Source organism: Coturnix japonica, chromosome 1, assembly GCF_001577835.2.
Source record: "Coturnix japonica isolate 7356 chromosome 1, Coturnix japonica 2.1, whole genome shotgun sequence".
NCBI classification, from domain to species: domain Eukaryota; kingdom Metazoa; phylum Chordata; class Aves; order Galliformes; family Phasianidae; genus Coturnix; species Coturnix japonica.
The window spans coordinates 62,200,886-62,219,768 of NC_029516.1; the positions used below are offsets into that span (position 1 = coordinate 62,200,886).

The window sequence follows — 18,883 nt, forward strand, 5'->3', positions numbered from 1 at the left end:
GCTGCCTGGAAAGTTAACAGCTCCAGTCTCTGGCAGGTCGAGGCGGGAGTGTATTCCAGCAGGGAACCGCAGCCCGTGTCCTGCCAGCAGCGCTGCTCAGCTCCAGGGCGCTCCAGCTGGAACACCTCCCCTGGATGTTCGTGGGGATGTGCAAGTTTCAAGGAACACTGCCTCGTGTCCAGACCCCTCCTTGAGATTTTAAGGCCAGCAGCAAACAAAGAAACAGGAATCCAACTCAGCTCATTTATTTTAATTAGCAAATTGAATGAACTGGAGTTGGAAGAAGGACAAGGAGACTGTGACTACACTGTACTATCAAGGCAGAACACAGCTTTATAATAAAATCAGTCATCAAAGTCTGAATATTGTCCAGTAGACAAATCCTTCAAATGCAGAGGGAACTAAACAGAGCTTACAACACAGCTACACCACCACAAGATCCAAGAGGAGCAGTGCTAGGTATTATCAACTCACTGCTCCCAGGCTTCACAGGAAAAAAACCCCAAATCTCAGGGTGACTGTACTCTTGAAGAGTTTTAGGTTTTACTATGTAGCTTTCAATTACATTACAGCTTTTCATTCAAAAGTAATTTCAAAGGAGAGGAAAAAAAACAAAACCATCCAGGATTGTGCCGGTGTTGGGGCCTGTGGCAGGGACAATGGCACTGCATGGTTGCATGGCTGTCCCCTCACTGCGTCAGCTGGAGGGATGAAGCTTATCTCCATGTCCTCACTGCACGCACCAAAACTGCCTGTGTTGAAGCATCTGTGGTTGATGCTGATCTTTCTCTTACTCCAGCTAATGGCATCATTTCTAAGGAAGCAGGATCAGATCTGTGGTTTCCTGTTCAAACAGCAGCAGTAGAAGTAATTTTTCTTGTCTTTGAAAGAATGTATATAAGCTTAAGCCACTAAAACCTCAAGCTTTTAAATGAGGTCCCAAATGAAGCTCACCTTTCCTTTTATTTCCCCCTACCTCACACATCACCTAGCCAAGAAGGTGAACCAAATTATTTATGATGGACCAGAAAGAGCCCATATCTGAAAGAGGTACAGCTCTTGAAGTGAAGATGCCCTGCTCTCTTGTAGAACAGGAGCTTCATACAGAGATGCAAAACCCTCATGTGATACTGACTTTTCACGCTCTGAGGAACTCACAAATGGGAAGGAAATCAGCTAATTAGGCATGTTACTGTAATTGCTTATTTTATGAAGTGGAGAGGGAGGTGTTCAGCACTCTTGTGAGATAATAATATAGAGGCAAAATTATATGGAGAAGAAAAACAGTAATGGATTACCTAAAGACTTGAACATCATTTTTGAGCAATAGGAAAAGCAACAATAGAAAAATAATGCAATACCTAACGAAAAGAAAAGCAACAATACCCTGGCGTGCTCTTTAAAGGTAAAACTGAGCCATGCTCATGTATATGAGGGAGAGGGTCAAAAGCAGTGGTTGAACCTGTACTAAGTATATTTCCAGCTTTGTTCAATGATTTCTTATCATTCCTCAACAGCTCTGAGATGCTCTGTTAATTTTATTAAGGTCTTGATGCACAGAAATGACTGTTTCTGGGACTCGGTGCACCTAATCTGAATGCCTGCTTCTATGTGGAAGGACATGGAGAGCTGACTGCTCACACTCTTCCTCTCCCCTATATTGAGCATAACAAAAATGGGAGCAGTAAATCATCTACTTAGGCATACTTCTTTAATTTGCTTCTTTTATGAAAATACAACTACAGACAAAACCGACATTGTATTTCCTAGGAAATTAGCCTGTCAGTGAGACCTCAGATCTTATTTAGCATCTAGCTTTTGTGCTATTGGTCTAACTGCCACAGTAAGTAATTACTCATAATGTGACATGCATTGTATCAGTCTTTTAAAAGTAATTAAGGAAAAGTTGCATAGCTTAATGCTATGTACATACATCTCATCCTTGCAAGCTTTGCTTTGATAACATCTGCTCCTTCTTGGAGGAAGGCCAGTTTTTAACAGCAAAATAAATCAGTCCTAACAATGGGAGCATTATTAGCTTCCCGAAAGTTATAAAGTCTATGCCCCACTCCAGTGGAGCATTTGGATGCACAAGTCCTGAGAGCATTCTGAAGTCTATGAGTTGCCAGATCAGAAACTTAGTGTTGAACTAGAATTTATGATAATGAAGAAACCTTAAAAATGCAGGTTTATTTATAGCGAGCCAGTTTGAGAACCACAGCTCACAGTCCCTGGCAGATTTAGCTGTAGCAGTTGACAGGGTCACCCCTATCAGCTATGTGCCCTTTCTCCCTGCTGACTATTTTCCTATCTACAGAGAAGCAGCAGAATTAGTGGCATGTTCTCTCCTCCACACGTGCAGTTCAGACTGGTGTGTCTTAAATAGCCATCAGTACATTGGAACACAGGGCTGTGAACTGCAGAAGCTCAGGTGTAAGCAAACACATTGCTTGTCCTTCCAGAGAGGCTGTGGATGCCCCATACCTGGAGGTGTTCAAGGCCAGGTTGGATGGGCCCCTGGGTAGCCTGGCCTAGTACCAGATCTGGAGGTTGGTGGCCCTGCATCTGGCGGGATGGGGGGGTTGGAATACAATGATCCTTGGGGTCCCTTCCAACCCAAGTCATTCTGTAATTCTATGATTCTGCCCCCTCTGCTATTGTTCTGGTAAATTGTAACAGAAGGGTGTGTTGGACATCTGGATGAGGAAACTTCTCAAACTGCCTAGCACGCATCACCGGAGTGCAAGTGAGAAACACCCAATGCATCTTCTTGTCAACCAGAGTGTCCCTTCTGCAGTATTAATGCTACCTTACATTTCAATTCTATGGCTTAGGCCATTCTTAGGCACTACCTCAACAGCAATCTTTGTCTGTAATAAGAGTGTCACAGAATCAGAGCATTTACAGACCAGAGAGAAAAATCAGTGGGGAAAATTTTTGCCTCCAAAATTCATAAAACAGAGGATAACAGAATAGAAAAAATCCTGGATGCCAGAACTTTTTTTTTTTTTTTTTTTTTCCCTCTACAAAGAAGTTATATTTTAAGACCTGAGGTCAACAGCCCTTTTAGTACATATGATTTTATTACATTCTTTGAAAAACATTGACAGCAGAAAAGAACAGCTTGTTCTACAAACCTTGCTTCTGCTCGCTGGCCCACTGTCAGGATACTCTTCTCCTTCCTTTGTGCTTTTCCAATGCCTTCACCTCACCTGCTTCTTTTCCTTTAGACCTGCCGCCTCCAGAACTGGAGATCCCTGATTTGCTTAGGGATGGCCACTGAGCAGGCTGGATGTCAGGCTCACGGCCTCATGATGCCAAAGGCTGAGATTTCACTGTGATACCCAACAGCTCCACTCGGGTCACAGTTGCCCATGAGCCTCAGAGGCTCACTTCTGGGCAAGACCTCACAGTGATTGCAGCCAAGATTTGAGCCTGGACAGTATCAAGGCAGCAGAGGGCAGGAAACCAACAGAAAATGGCACACAGCGAGGGCAGAATGACAGCTATCATGAGGATCCTAGATGGCTCACTTGGCATTATTCCCAGTGCTGCTTTTGAATGTAATACCCACTTCTGAGTATCTAACAGGAAAAGAAGGCAAAAGGATGAGACTGGAGGGAGCAAGAAAAGATAGAGCAGCACCAGCTCATGGGAGAATTAAGTTCAGCTCAATTTTCAAACTTCAGCACTTAAATCACCTCAAACACCGCCCAAAGAACTAGATTTTTTTCCTTGTGACATGGAAATTGCCAAGACATTTTGCCAAATACTTATTTTATTTAATAATGTTAGTGAAACTAAGCTGACGCCTTCTCAACGTTTAGAATGAAGTAGCTAAAATATTTTGCTACATTATCAATGTCTCTTCTGCCTAATGCTTATAACACTGATGGGGATTTTGCTGTGGATTTCAGTGGGAATACTGGGTTTCCTGAAGTGTAGCCTGAACAGATGCTTAAGATTAGGAACTTGCCATTTGGGGACGATATATTTACAGATGAAACAAAATGTTAACTAATACTTTTAAGATACTATCACAATATAAAAGGCTCAATATCCCAGTGATCTTCACAGCAAGAGGGCAGAACCATTAATTTCCTACTGAAGATTGCCTTACTTTAGGGACATGGCCAAATGCATCACAGAATCCTTTACTCTTATGAACATAGGCAGGTTTTAGAGCAGTTTTCAGCTGGTTGAGGAGCTATGTAATAGCACCAATTACATCCAATTACATAATTAGAGTAAATAAGTAATAATATAATTAGGTGTTGTAATTATGTAGTTATGACAGGTAGCACTAATGCTGATAAAATCCATTATGAAGCTTGCTAAGAACTGTGGACAGGGCATGTGAAAACAAAACTTTTAGGGCTTTGTTTGCTAGAGTCTGTCATTCTTCCAGTGGGTGAAATAATTAATTCAATTACCATGCCCGTAGCCTTTTATGTTTGCAAATGAACGGAGGAACAAACCATAGGCTAATTCATTTCTCCTTCTGAGTTGCTGCAAAAAATGTAGTAATTAATCAACAACATTTTTGCCTCCATTTATCTATCTGCAGCTACCAAAACTGCAAATAGAAATCTTAATGTATAAATTGCATCGCTGAAAAGAGAATCAAAAACTTTGGATGTTAACCTCCACTGTTCCAGTTATTACATTAAACTGCCTCCTCCAACAAATGGGCACAAGAACATTCAAATACTGCTGTATTGATGCAATACAAGTTATGTGCATCTTTGTGGGTTTGCAAGGGATGGAATTTCTGGTCATATGAGTTAGATATGAAGTTTTTCTTTAGGAGAGAAAATTCAATGGGGGAATAATTCATGCAGTTTCTCGGTGAAAATACAAGCCACGTATCCAGCTTTTCAAAGTTTTTGTCTTCTTGGATATGGAATAATCATATCTGACTTCATAAAAGAGGGCTGGATAACCAACAGATAATAAAACCTACCACCTTGATTTAACATTCATCAGCGTTTCACACAAGAACTGATATATGATACTGTGCAAGTAGAATGGGTATCACCAAAGGATCCGAAGCACTTTACTCCCACAGCATCACCACCCAGTCACTGACTGAAAGCTCAGAAGCGTATAAACTATGTGTTGTTTTCCAGTCCCTTCTATAGCTACTGATTACTTCAGCCACTGCTCAGTGCTAAGTACTCGAGCAAATACAGAGCTGCTGGGAAAACCAAAGTCCCAGGAACTTGCAGCCTATGTCTGTGGTCCAGAGGAAGAAAGCAAAAGAAGACTCAGCCTTAAGACTTTTGAGGCTAGAGACTTAACAGATTGCAACAAATGCCTTGAAACAAGCCATGCCTGTGATAGAAATACAAGTGAAATAAGTGGGGACTTGCAAAGTACTGCCCTTGAATGAGAAGTGTGTAGAAAGACTACCTGCAAGTTTCTTTTTCAAACTTCGAAAATCGAGAAAGTGAAGTTAAATGGGGAAGTAATTTCTGTCCCTTCTGACAGAGATTTTGTTGTCTTTCAAGAAGTATTACAAAACAGCATAAGGAAAAATTCAGAGCTGCTGGGATGGGTCCAGAGGAGACCACAAAGATGCTCAGAGAGCTGAAGCACCTTTCCTATGAAGTGAGGTTGAGGGAGCTGGGCTTATTTAGCTTGGAGACGAGAAGGCTCTGGGGAGACCTCACTGTGGCCTGACAGTACTTAAAAGGAGCTTACAAGCAGGAGGGAAATCGGCTATCAGACTAGACACGGTCTTATAGTGACAAGGACTACAGGGAACGGTTTTAGACTAAAAAAGGATAGATGTAGGTTAGCCGTTAGGAGAAAATTCTTTACTTGGAAGGCAGTGAGGCACTGAACAGGCTGTCCAGAGAATGGGACCCTGGGCAGCCTGATCTTGTGAGTGGCAGCCCTGCCCACAGCAGGAGGTTGGAACTGGATGGTCTTTAGGGTCCCTTCCAACCCAAGACATGCTGTGATTCTATGATGAGAACAAGAAAATCGGAGCATTCCAGTTTCTTCCAGTTATGCTATCACTATACCTTCAAACCACATACTTCACTTTTTGATGAACATACTAATCATGACCAAGACAGCGCTGTATCATAGTCAGTCATATTTTGGGGTCCTGATGGGCAATGGAGAAAGAGAATAGCAGAAAATGCAGACATTTTCCCTGGTGCTTAGCTATACTGTAAACCATGCCAATGCTGGTTTTGTTTTGTTTTGTTTCGCAGTACAGTAGTATAGAAGTACAATTAACAATAGGTTAACCATAGTTGTAGGGGTAGTGAGGATGATACGTGGAGCTAAACTCCACTTTCTATTTAAAGAAGTTACTAAAGAATACTCCAAAATTTGACTTACCTTTATTTAAGTTGGGCCTGAGCCTTGAAGCTTAGATTTGACTAAAAATTCAAGTATTCTTAAGTATTCTGGTTGTGAAAACACAGAATTTGGGTTTGACTCGTTAAAGCTACAGAAACAGATACAGAGCTCTACCAAATTGCAATAAAAACTAGTAAAGTTAGGAAAACTTTTCCAGGAGTACTATTCATAGAGTTCTTCCACATTCCATATCACCCAAAACACTGAATATCATTCCTCTTTGTCCCCTTCAAAAAAGTCCTGAGAATTCCCTGCTCTTGAAACTAGCCTTCACCATCTCCAGTGTATTAACTGTATCCTGTTGGCATGTTCTATGGTAAAATCAGACATCTACCAGGTTTATCTTCCACTGCCTGCAGTGCTAGCCACACTGTTCCGCCTTAACTAGCAGCACCCACATTAAAAACAACAACTTCTCATTTCCAGCGTGATGGACAGTCCATGGCCACAGTGCTATCCACAGTTCAGTGAAAAAGCTTTTTGAACAAGAATGCTGCCATCATCCCCTTCATCAATTTTGTGCTTTTCCTTATCAGATACTGTAATCCACTGTATTTCTTGCATCTTTTCTGATATGCTAGAAATTATCTTCTTCAGGTTCATTTAAAAAAGGAAACTGCATATTCTTTTCTAACTTTTGACTTTGAATGCTGCATTCCCTTCTGCCTTGAGCCTTTTCACGTATTTTGGATTCCCATTCGAACTGCAGTGTCACATCTCCATACATTCCCCATAAGCCTCATTTGGTAATGATTCTTGTTTCATTGGCAAGCCTCAGTTCCCTTGTGAAAGGTTCATTTGAAATTTGCCTCTCTTGTGCCAGATTTTAACCAGAATCTAAGCCCCTCATCAGGGAATTCGTTGCCTGTCCCAGAACTGCAAGAGTGGTTGCTCAGCTTCCAGTCATCCAAAAAGTCTTAATCAGTTTTTCTCCCTGTCTTCAGGTAAAAACAATAAATTATCTCACAATGAATTTCTGCGTGTGAGGTAGTACATCCCACATACGTGCAATATTATTCCATTGGTATCATGCTGGGTTTGAAACACACAAAATACATAACCTCCATCAGCACCAATGGCTCCTGACACTTCTGGTCATAAGCAAAGTTCTGTCTCTTAACTTCTTCCAGCTGAATATCATACTTATGGAACACTCCACTCTTCCAGTAAGATTATTTTCTTTCATTTCTTAATAACCCTTCTACCATGTGGTGTCAAGTAATCTCTGGCTCCAAGAGAACGAGACCCCTTTTTATTCACTTAAACAGCTACAATTGCTTCTGCTTCACACAACCAACATTTCTGCAGCACACCTTCCCTAGATTTTGTACCGGGGAATTTTAACTACACAAAAGCACAAACACTAATCCCACAACAGCCACACATAGTTTGTTCAAACATTTGTTTTTCTTTCTTTCTTTCCATTCCTACATTCCTTCTTTCCATTCCTTGTAAGCATTATGTTACATTTCTAGGCCCATACGCGACTCTCTCATAGATACACATGGAAAAAAAACCCACCAAGTCCTTGCTCAAAGGGTTTAATAATTCCAAGCTCTTGATGACTGTTAACCACTCAAACTATCAGCATTCTGCCCCAGAGGAGCTTTGAGAAATAGGTTCAGTGCTTGAGGCCACACACGTTTTGGTGCTTTTCTGATAATATTTTAGATATTCAAACAGGAGTTCCGACCATTAATGCAAACGTAATATACATTAGTGAATTGCATCAGAAAATTCAAACCACTGCTGCCACAGGATGAATACACTTACTATGAATATTAATGCACCCCTTGGAATTAAACATTAATACTTAACATACACACTTTCAAAGTTTAAAACCATATAAACAACTCAGCGAGAGGGAAGAAGAGGAGAGTAAGGAAGGACCAGACAAAGGAGACGGGCTCTAGAGTCTGGAAATATTCTGTGAATTAAAGAGCATTTCTGAGATAAGTTAGAAATGTTTTCAGGTATTAGAGGACAACTTGACACCACGAATAATTTCCTGTAACAGAACATAGGGTGCAAGCTTTTGTTTTAGCTTTTCTATTTCACCCATTACACAGCAGGAGATCCATTACTGCCTAACAGCATAAATGCACTGAGCTGGTCAACAGGATTGGCAGTTCCAAGTTCCATGGATACAGGCCATTCCTCTGTACCTGAACACTGAATTCCCATGACCCTCCACACTGCCTTCCATGTAGCAGTAACAGCACTCACAGAAGTGTGTCGTGTGAGTCCTCTCTTCTAGCTTCAGCCAACTCCCAGTTCAGCGCCTTGTCTAAACTGATCATTTAGACCCTCTGTGGAGTGAGAAAGGCATTGCCATGGTATGTTACCACCACCATCCTAAACACCTATCTTAAGGCAGAGTAAAATGATCCAGCTTTCTTCACTGACAGGGCAGGGAGCTGGCACCAATTTAAGCCAGGTGCCTGATTTTCAGACAGCTGAAATTAAAGGATATTCATCTCTCCTCCCCTTGGCTGGGCTGAGGACTGTATGAGCACCCACAATTTCACTTGTGAGGTTGGGCAGCATGTATAATCAAAGGCTCAATGAAAGATAACAGAGTAGATACTCTCAATAAGAAATGTGGCCACAGAAATGCATAAACAGTAGCCCGATGTGTATTTCTTTACACTCCCCTCAGAGATTCAGACATATGCCAGCTCTGCAACCACAGATCCTGGCAAGAGCCCTTGGCAGTGCAATAACTGCCAGGAAATCCACAGGAACAAAATGGTGCACCAGAATATCACAACAAGTAAGAAGGCCACCTGAATACTGCTCTTTATGGGGATGTTGTGGAAGTTACTGAAAAATGAAGTGCAAACACTGGTACCAGCCCTCTCTCTCACAGGAATGCACCCTCTTTGGCAGCAAGCTAGAAATGAAATGTAATTGAACATCTATGTGCTCCCATGTCATCAAATTTATCTCTCTGAATCCAAGTCATACTCACTGCACCATGATGCAGTTTCCGCAGCTCTTAAAATCCCTGCAGAAGCTCATCTTGGTCTTTTCAATAGCTTGTTCAGAGCAGCCGTAGGAGAAAATGCTAGCCCTCAACACTGACCCCGTGCTCTGCTGTTCAGCAGGAGACATTATTTTTCTGGACAGCAGCCCAGAGATCCTGGACAAAGCAGTAGCAGATGTTATGATGCATGCTCCTCTGCCTCTGGTTTGGCTAATGAGGGAGTGGAAACCACAGAGCATGAGAGCACGAAAGCCAAACTAGAGACTGTGGCCTCCGCTTTCATCTTTTTCATTATGTTTAAGACTGGGCTTTGTTGCAGACTGTCTAAGACACGTGAAAAGATCTTTAAAAACACAGATCGATGCCTCCCATTGTTCAGGCAGAGGGAAAAAGACAGATATGCTCTGCTCGTGCTGCAAGGAACATTCAGCCATTGCATAAAGCACGTGCCCAAATTGACTTACCACAATCATTTGTGCCACATAGCTCTCTGGACCAGTGTATTCCGTTGAATCTTTCACTTTCACTAGAACTATAAAGTACAAATAATGCCACATGTTGTGTTCTGCCTTTATATGCTCCTCAAATGAAACTGTCTTGTTATCAAATTTGTCTCTCTCCAGTCCTGCAAAAGACATGAACATAGTTAAAAAAAATAATAATAATATAAAAATACTGGCTAAATATGTTAGAGAAAGAAACCTAACTTAATTTAAAGGATTATAAATTTGAAGGATCTTAATTTAAAAGCTATAACCACATACAGCAACTGCCAGGCAAGAAATACCAGGCCAGAAGGCATTCCTGACAGAATTCTTTCAGCACTACGTTTATTCTCTTTTGTGATATTTCCCCTTAATAACAATAACAGGATAATAAATAAGTTACAGTTTTTACAGTGCCTTCTGTGCTGAAGGCTATAAAGTGCTTTACAAGTGTTGATTCTGATCCTTTCTAAATGTATACTGGTTAGCACACAGCATGCAGTCGCAGTCCTGATCTTGCAAAGATTTACACATGTACTTAGCACCAAGCATGTGAGTAGTCCCACTAAAGCTGCAGTGGGATTGCTGTGCACTTAAACCTAGCAGGGAAGGTGAGTCTGCAGCTCTGCAAAAACATAGTCTCTACAGAGATGCGGTTGTAAGAATTTCATTCTATTTTTTGTTAAATCTGCTCAGATCTCTGAAGAAGAATGCCATAGTAAGAAAGGAGAGGATTCGCCAACATTTTTCTTCATGTTACAGCTTTCCTCCTTGGATCTCTTGTAGGGGCTCCTACTGACACTAAAACTCTGCACAGTGCTCATCCTTGTCAGTACAACCATGGAAACAACTCCCAGCTTACCAAAAAGAAGGTATTTCTAACATCCCTGGGGGAGTGAAGGTCTGCCCCTCTTTGTGGCTGCACCTCAAAATAAGTGCAATTCACCCATGGTCTTTGTGAGGATGATTTTCATTTAATTTTTTGGTTCCCTGTTTCAAGTCATCTTCTGAAAAAGGCAGATTTTCCTGTTGTTACCCTTCTGGAATCCACTGTGCTGTGAAATAGCAAGCTGTACTTTCATCTGCATCACGCTACATGTGAAATAAACTCAGCAGCTGCACCACCTCCATCAGTAGTGACAATGTGAGCGTGAAACACAGTTCTCTCTCAGACCCCAAGTGGAAACTGTGAAGCCACCTCTTGGCAAAGCTATCTTTTGACTCCTAAACCAAATCTGTTTCCTTCTGAGAGCAAACAAATTTGGAACCAAATTCCGACATCTTTACAGGCCTTCCTCTCAGAAGATAACCACCCCTTATTTCACTCTTTATTAAATGACAAATACTTATTTTAACACCTTAAACTATAAAATGTCTCAATAGCTCAGAAGCTTACCACAGATGAAACACGTTGTTTTCAGTATTTCCTCCTTTTTCTGCTTTTCGCTTCTGAGATCAGCAAATGTATCAATGATGACTCCAAAGATTAGGTTCAGAACAATAATTATAACAATGAAATAAAACAGAAGATCATAAACAACTCGAGCAGCAAATAAGGGCTCCTGCAACAATAATAAGTTTGTAATAAGATACAAAAATAGCAAACATCTTAAATATTAAACAACATTTTCACATTAACTTGAGCAAAGCTATGCATCTTTCTTCTCATATGCCAAATTCTGCTAGTCTTACTTGCATAGAGAGGGACTAGCTATATGAGTAAGCAAAGATTTGGCTGCATGTACTCCTGTCTCTTTGGGACTCCTGTTGTCCTTTATGGAGTTCCCAAATCAAGGAGAGACTGGCTTGTATTCCGGGTGCAGTGTAGATGCCTTACTCTAGTGCTCTAATGAAGCAATTACCTGGCCAGAATACTAAGTGATAAGCACTTTCTAGTACCAATTGAGATCTACAATAACCCTTAATGCTACATCGTGGCATATAGGTACACACTCAAGAAAACATGCTAATGGAATATACTTGTGGAATTTTCCAGACTGCTGCCAAATTTGTACACTACACAACTGGAAACAAGAAGAGCATGCTCATGTGATGCCAAGGTTGAAGTAGCCTACCATGCTCAGCCCAAACATGGTGTATTAATGGCTTCAACACCATACTAAACCAGTCACCTGGCTAAAAGCTGGCTCAGAGTGGGCAGACCAAGCTTGTGTCTTTCCGGAGTAGAACAAGTACATGCACACACATTGCTCTGAAGTGCTCATATCCCCTGTTTCATCACAATTTTATATTATTTGTGTCTTTGTTATTTTCCTTCTTGCATTGTCTGGACTGCACTCTCATTAACATTTCTAATAAAACAGCTAAGTTGTTCTGTGGCAAACGGGAGACAACACTCAGCGTAAGAAGGAGAAACACAAAATCCAGATCCTGTTCACCATGACACTGTCTTGGAAACCACTGATCTTCTCAGTTTCCCATGCATTCATTTGGATAACTTTGTAACTTGTATGACATGCTTTAATGCTGTTAGTTAGCACCACACTACTGCTAGGTTGCGATGGTCATTTCTAAGTTCAGTTTCTAAGCATCCACAGACTTTGTGTGGATGGGCTGTGGTGCCTGCAGAACCTCCTACCCTATAAGTAAGGATCTGGCCTTGTGTATACCTTATGTACTAGAATGGAGTCTTGACATGAACTTATCAGTCAATCCTTTTCAAAAGTTTGCATTTATAATTCCTAATGCAACAGTAAACTGATCCAATCCAGCAACGCTTCTTAGCAGTGCTTGAAAGGTTCCAGTTTTCCAGAAGAGATAAATGACTGCCTAGGGTTTCTTTCTTCAAGTAACATCATCACGACAAGCTTAGCCCTTCCCATTAAGTATTCCATCTGAGATGTAAAAATTACATGGATAAATCAACTGTGTGACATTAGAGCAGGCCAGATAAAAATACAGTCTATAACCTCCAAAATTGACTTTGGCATTCATGAGATGCACAGGGAGTAATGCATCTCTTCAGCCAAAACACTTACATCTTTGGAAGGCTTTCTGAGCACGTCTCCCACGCCACCACCATTTCGCAGGCCTTGGTTTAATACTGTCACAATGCACATGAGCAGGGTGTCACAGGTCCTTTCAATTCCATCCTCCTCTTCTTCACCTATAAACAGGAGAAGAGCACCTTTAAGAATCAGAATATCAAATGATCACTCATCAAATAAAGCTGCAGTTCTCAATGAGAGAAAGTAACTGCAATACATCTGCCTTTTGTATCCTCTAGCTGCAATTTCAATGACCATCCCTATCCATTTGCATGTCACTGCTGGTGACATTCTTAGGTGCCGCATCGACATTTACCCTGAAGAGAGACAGCAAAAATCCCAAGCAGTAACTGTTAATGACCAGAGTTGTCATCTCTAGTCATGGGAGCATCCCTTCCCTTACAAATACTCCCACTGGTTTCAGTATGACTGCTTTTTCAGCAGGCCTCCAAACTGCACAGCTGACGTGCAAAAGAGAAGCAACATAAACACAGAATTAGAAGCACATTTACAGAAGCATTGTCTTCCTGTGAAATCATTCCTCTACCTACTTATGTACAAGCCAAGTCATGTTAGCATTTCAAATTGTTCAGGAGGTACTGGCTTTTGTACCAGTAAATCTGTCCGTGATCTTCCCCTGGCGCACCAGCGCACGTGCCTCAGCACAGGTCTGATATACATTAAATGAAAGGCTCTCACTGACCTCAGCCTGAAAACTTGGATTCTATTCTTATCGCCGCTGCTGAGCTGCCGCATGGTTTTGGCTGAGCCACAGAGGATACTGTTGTGCAGGAGGTATTTGAACGTGCAGAGGAGCTGGGCTGGAACACAAGTCCCAGAGGGACTCGCTCTGCCCTGGCCAGAATTCCTCCCACCATGCATTCTCAAGCTGTGGCTGCATCAGCAGCCTCCTTTTGAAGAGCCCTGCTTGAGCTTTTTCCTGCTTCTTGCTAGTTTGTGCTGAACAGTCAGGGCTATAACTGCTGCTTATCCTGCCTCTCCCTCCCTTTCTCTTTAGGGATACATTTGATTAAGCGGTGAAGGCAGCAATTTTCACTTGGTTTGCCTCACACACTTACTGTAATACAATTTAATAAATAACAACAGCCTGCTGGGATAGTTAACAGAAAAAGCATATTTAACAGCCCCCAAACCACCACATGTGAGGCACCGAGATAGACTTTGATACACCAAACTGACTGAAAGCATTCACATTACAGACAAGCAATTTGGATCTAAAACCTGGGTTCCTCAATTGTGGTTTTTGTGAAAGATACAGAAACAGAGATGGCATTCTCTGCTTTTTATACTCAAGCAAATTCAGTGGAAAAGAATTCCTAATTGAAGGGACACTGGGCAAAAAAGAAAATCAAAAGCAGATACTGGTACAGATGTCCTTGTTGATCTATATAATCACTCCAAACACTGCTACCACTAAGGATGTCAGATGTAAAAAAACAGAAACAAAGAAAAACTCCCAGAAAACTGCTCAAATATTGGAATCAAAAGGATTGAAACACTGAAACCTTTTTTTTCCTCTCTTTTGCATCTGGATAATTTTTACTCACGCCGTGACCTCAGTCATATCAACTCGTCTCCTCTACTTTCGCATCCTGTCCCAATTTCCTTTTTCCAAATGTTACTCTGTGGGTGTTTTGGGAACTAAACTCTGTGCTTGAGAAGATGACTATTCACAAGGGAAATAGAAAACAACGAGAACAACACCCAGATACTTTATAAAAGCTATTTTATATTCTTTTTCCTTTATGTGCCTAGAGAACAAGATTTTTGCTTCTCACAAAACTAGGGTCAGGCGCTGGAAACAGCAGATGTGAGAGCTGGGTAACCCTGCTGCCACATGTCCGGATCCACCTGGCTTGCCCTAGTGCTCAGCAGTGCTCACAGCTCAGATACAGCTCCTGTCTACACATGTACACACAGACTATGCCCACGTTACCAACAGGAGTGGATCTGGAGCTTGAAATGGTGTTATGGACCATTTGGACTATGCGGATTAAGCACTTCACCCATGTAAAGACTTAAGTGATATGGGAGTGCCTTTGGAATAAAGAGTGGGAGACTCCATATGAGAATGAGACAAAATATTTTTAGGCTGACAGCTCAATGCAGTGTGGAGGAAGCAGGCTGTAGAGAGGGGATGCTCCCTGAACAGAGACGACTGGCTCTCAGTTAACTCCATCACCAAAATAAGCAAAGATTGAGCTCAGGCTTAGCTGGTGAAACTTAAGGTAGAGGCATGGCTTGCTGTGGTCTGCTTTAAAAAGCAATGTATCTATGTCTCCACTGTGGACCTGAGATGTCACTGAAAACAATTCATATATCCTAAGGACAGAAGTGAACTTCTTTATGCTGCTACACCACGAATCTCCAACTCCCAGGCTGACTTGCCTTTGCATTCTACTGCATTCAGTCTTTGCCAGAAGGCAGAACTGTCCCAGGAAAGGACAGAAGGTAGATTCCCAGTAAACTCACACTACTTCTGAGCTTATCCATCAGCCAAAATGAGCAAAATGGCTCTTCCTGAATGTTGTCTTTAATATCATTGAATGAATAAAAGTAGCTCAAGATTAAGTGAGAGCGTAGTTAGATGTTTTGTATAGCCCTCTTCCATCATTGTTTAATTTTTAAAGAAACAGTAGTCAAAGAGTAAGAAATGAGAGATTTCTGCCCTTTAAAGAACTTGACGAAAGCTAAGCTGCATCACTTTTGACTGATTGATAACTTTTTGAATGTAGCAGCCTTGGCAATAGCTCTTAGACTATTTTCTCTACCTAGTCAGACAGCTTCCCATTTTGTTTATGAGGCCTGTTTACACACTTGTTTATAAATTTACTGGGGAGAAAATTCCTGCTTTTATAGACCTCTCCCGAACACTCTTCACCCTCATGAATAAATAAATAAATAAACAAACAAAAAGTTCAAAATCAGTAGGGGAAGAACGAAGCATGTAAAACTGTTATACTGGAACACAGGATAGGAAGGGAGCACTCAAGTCCTCAGCTTCAGTCCCCAACAACCATGGGCAAATGCAGCAGGGAGAGGTTTAAGCCTGTTGACCGGGCATGTCCAACTCATGGGCCACATGCAGTCTGGGACAGCTTGTAACGTGGCCTGCTGCCTGTCACTGTGCCATCACCAGTTGGCCCAGCCTGGCCCCAGGCATTCAGCTACTACTCAGCAACAACAAAAACTGTTCACCCAGAGGGTGGTGACGCACTGGAACAGGTTGCCCAAGGATGTTGCAGATGTCCCATCTCTGGAGGCATTCAAGGCCGGGCTGGATGTGGCTCTGGGCAGCCTGGTCTGGTGGTTGGCGACCCTGCACACAGTTTCAACCCTCAAGCAGAGGGGTTGAAACTCGATGATCATTGTGGTCCTTTTCAACCCAGACCATTCTATGGATTCAAAACATTGGCCCAAGACAATTCCTTTTCACTCTGTGCAGCACAGGCAAGTCAAAAGGCTGGACACCCATATAGACCATCCAATGCACACTCACACTGCAAAGGCCACACTCGCACTAAAACAAATGCAACAATTGCAGTGCAAGACCAAGTGCCACAATTACACTGTGCCAGGGGAAGAGAGTAGGAGAGATGGACTAGCACCAATGTTAAGAAGTCCTGAGTGATCCTGTTGCCTCAAACAATAAAAGAGGGCAGAGCATGTTGTCAGCTTGATCTACAGCAAATTCCTTCTCCACCCAATGTCTGGTAATTGGCTTGACCCAGTAGCACACAGCGTACAGACCTTTTATTTTAACTGAGCATACTTACAGCTGACAGGGTCCTTCTATGTACAAATCAGCTTCATAATGCAGGTATCGAAGTAAAGGCCAGACTGACTCACCTGCTGAACTATAGCAATTAAGTTTTTCACTTGCCACAAACATAAAGAAACAGAACTTGCCTATAGCACCTTCATTTCCTTGCATTTTCCACAAGCTGGGAACACACAGACTGCTACCCATGCTAAAATGAGCCATGGTAACTCATTAAGGCATAACTTGTAATGGATCTGAGCTCTTAGATTTTCTTCCTACACTACAACCTCAGCCTAGACACATGGAAAAAGCAGAAACAAAACCTTGCCATCAAATGCTACACCATTAAAATAAACTCAAGCAGCCCTAAATGGATTGAATTGTGGCTCACTCTGTGCAAGTGAGAATGCTGCAAGTAAGCAGCAAGCTTTTTTTCTCAGCAACGCCAGAACAAAAAAGAAAAGAAACCTGTATGTTGATGCATAACGATTCAGCATGCTATTTTAATAACAAAACTCATGCTGTTGCAATTGTAATCAGGTGTGGGAAGCACGTCAATTACAGGTGAGTTGCCAGCCAAGCTCTGAGCATTCCAGAAGCTGAGTGCTTCTGACTTACAACGATAATCACTTTTCACACACAGTCTCCGTAATAATAACACACAGACTCCTCTGTTCCAATTGATCATCAATTTTGAGAAACTTCTGTACTAACCTGAGTTAATAATAGGGATGCTCTCGGAACAATTCTCTTTTGCGCAGGCCCCCATCATTGATGTGAGGGTTGTAGTTGGGACTTCACCAATACCTGAGGAAATAGCAGAATATTGACAAAAAGACAGATACTGCACTGATAGAAAGACTTAAATCAATACTTTTCTAGAAGCGAGTCACCAGTTTGAAAAGTTGAGAAGAAAAAGCAGAACAAATTATACCACCAGTTACTCCCTCCTCAAACATTCCACATCGACAGCTCAAAGCAATCACAAGGAACAAAAAACACAGTTTTATATTTACTGTGTACCACAGCTATTCCTATTTCATCTCCTGAAATTAATGAATCTACGTCAAATGCTGCTTCTTCTGGTTAAAACAAAATATATTCAAAGCAAGGAACAACTGTCAGATATAAAAATAATATCAGTTTTAAAACCATTAGATAAATTATTCACAAAAGCTGACAAGAAAGACACCACGCTGATGCTCAGTTATCCTGAGCGTAGAATATTTAAGTTTCCAAGGATTATAACACAGTTTGGTACTCATTTGTAAATACACATGGGTTTGAGTAAAACACTAATTTAACATTCCCAAAGTAGGTAAACGTGTACATTCACTTGATTTTATCAAACCAATTTTGTCTTGTGCATCTTCAACAATTTTCTGCATTTCAAATCAGAGGTACAAAAAGGTTTACAGAGAGAAAATGAAGGCAAAATGATGCAACCAAGGTAGAAATCTAAGAAAATCTCTGTAACACAGAAAACACATCCACTCTGACTCTGTGTTACTTTAGAAGGAAAAAATTTAAAGCACTTTTCTTGGGATGCAAGATGTTCTATCAGTATACCATCATCATATTTGCTTGATCTGTTTTTGATCAGAAATAGCAATGCATTTAGCCAAAAAGAATACACACATGTACCACTAAAACCTGCTAAGAACCCAACTGAAGAAACATAATCACACAGTAACTTCTGCACTGGATCTGACCAGTGTCCCGTGTAACCTAGCCTCCTTTCTTCTAAGGTAGCTGTAATTATTTTTCTTAATGAACCTTCAGATTACAAGTTCCGACCCCCAGTGAATGGTAAATCAAATCACAGAATCACAGAATTATCAAGGTTGGAAAAGACCTAGAAGATCATCTAGTCCAACCATTACCAATACTTCCCAGCTAAATCATATAAGTCATATTAGCCCTTTGATGATGATCAGTGACAAAAAACAAGGTCTGTTAAAGAAATTTGTCAAGTTCCTTTTCTTACATGGTACCAATTATATACATGAGTACATCATACTCCCCTATGCCCACAAGTCACGAATGAGCTATGCCTCATTTGTGTACAGCAGGTCCTGAAGTATGAGTTAGGAGAAGGCTGGAAAAAGAAGAGTGCACGCAATCTGGGCTGGCTCCTACTAATTGTCCTGTGCTTACATACATGTCTGGAGAGCTCAGCACTGGGAAAAACATTCCTGTAGGAGTTTAACCAAAAGTTATTCTCAGGTATTTCTATGCAGACAGT

The 18,883-nt window shown here is 41.4% G+C and overlaps 1 protein-coding gene across 1 annotated transcript in view; it reads right to left on the reverse strand.

Annotated features, from left to right (window-relative positions):
* ITPR2 (inositol 1,4,5-trisphosphate receptor type 2) overlaps nucleotides 1–18,883 on the reverse strand; it is a 253,736-nt gene that overhangs the window by 16,750 nt on the left and 218,103 nt on the right. Inside the window, exons 52-55 of the mRNA XM_032446237.1 lie at nucleotides 17,353–17,445; nucleotides 12,846–12,973; nucleotides 11,243–11,408; nucleotides 9,826–9,986 (exon numbers count right to left, since the gene is read on the reverse strand). Of these exons, the coding sequence (XP_032302128.1) occupies nucleotides 9,826–9,986; nucleotides 11,243–11,408; nucleotides 12,846–12,973; nucleotides 17,353–17,445 (548 nt within the window). The remainder of the gene's footprint in view (nucleotides 1–9,825; nucleotides 9,987–11,242; nucleotides 11,409–12,845; nucleotides 12,974–17,352; nucleotides 17,446–18,883) is intronic.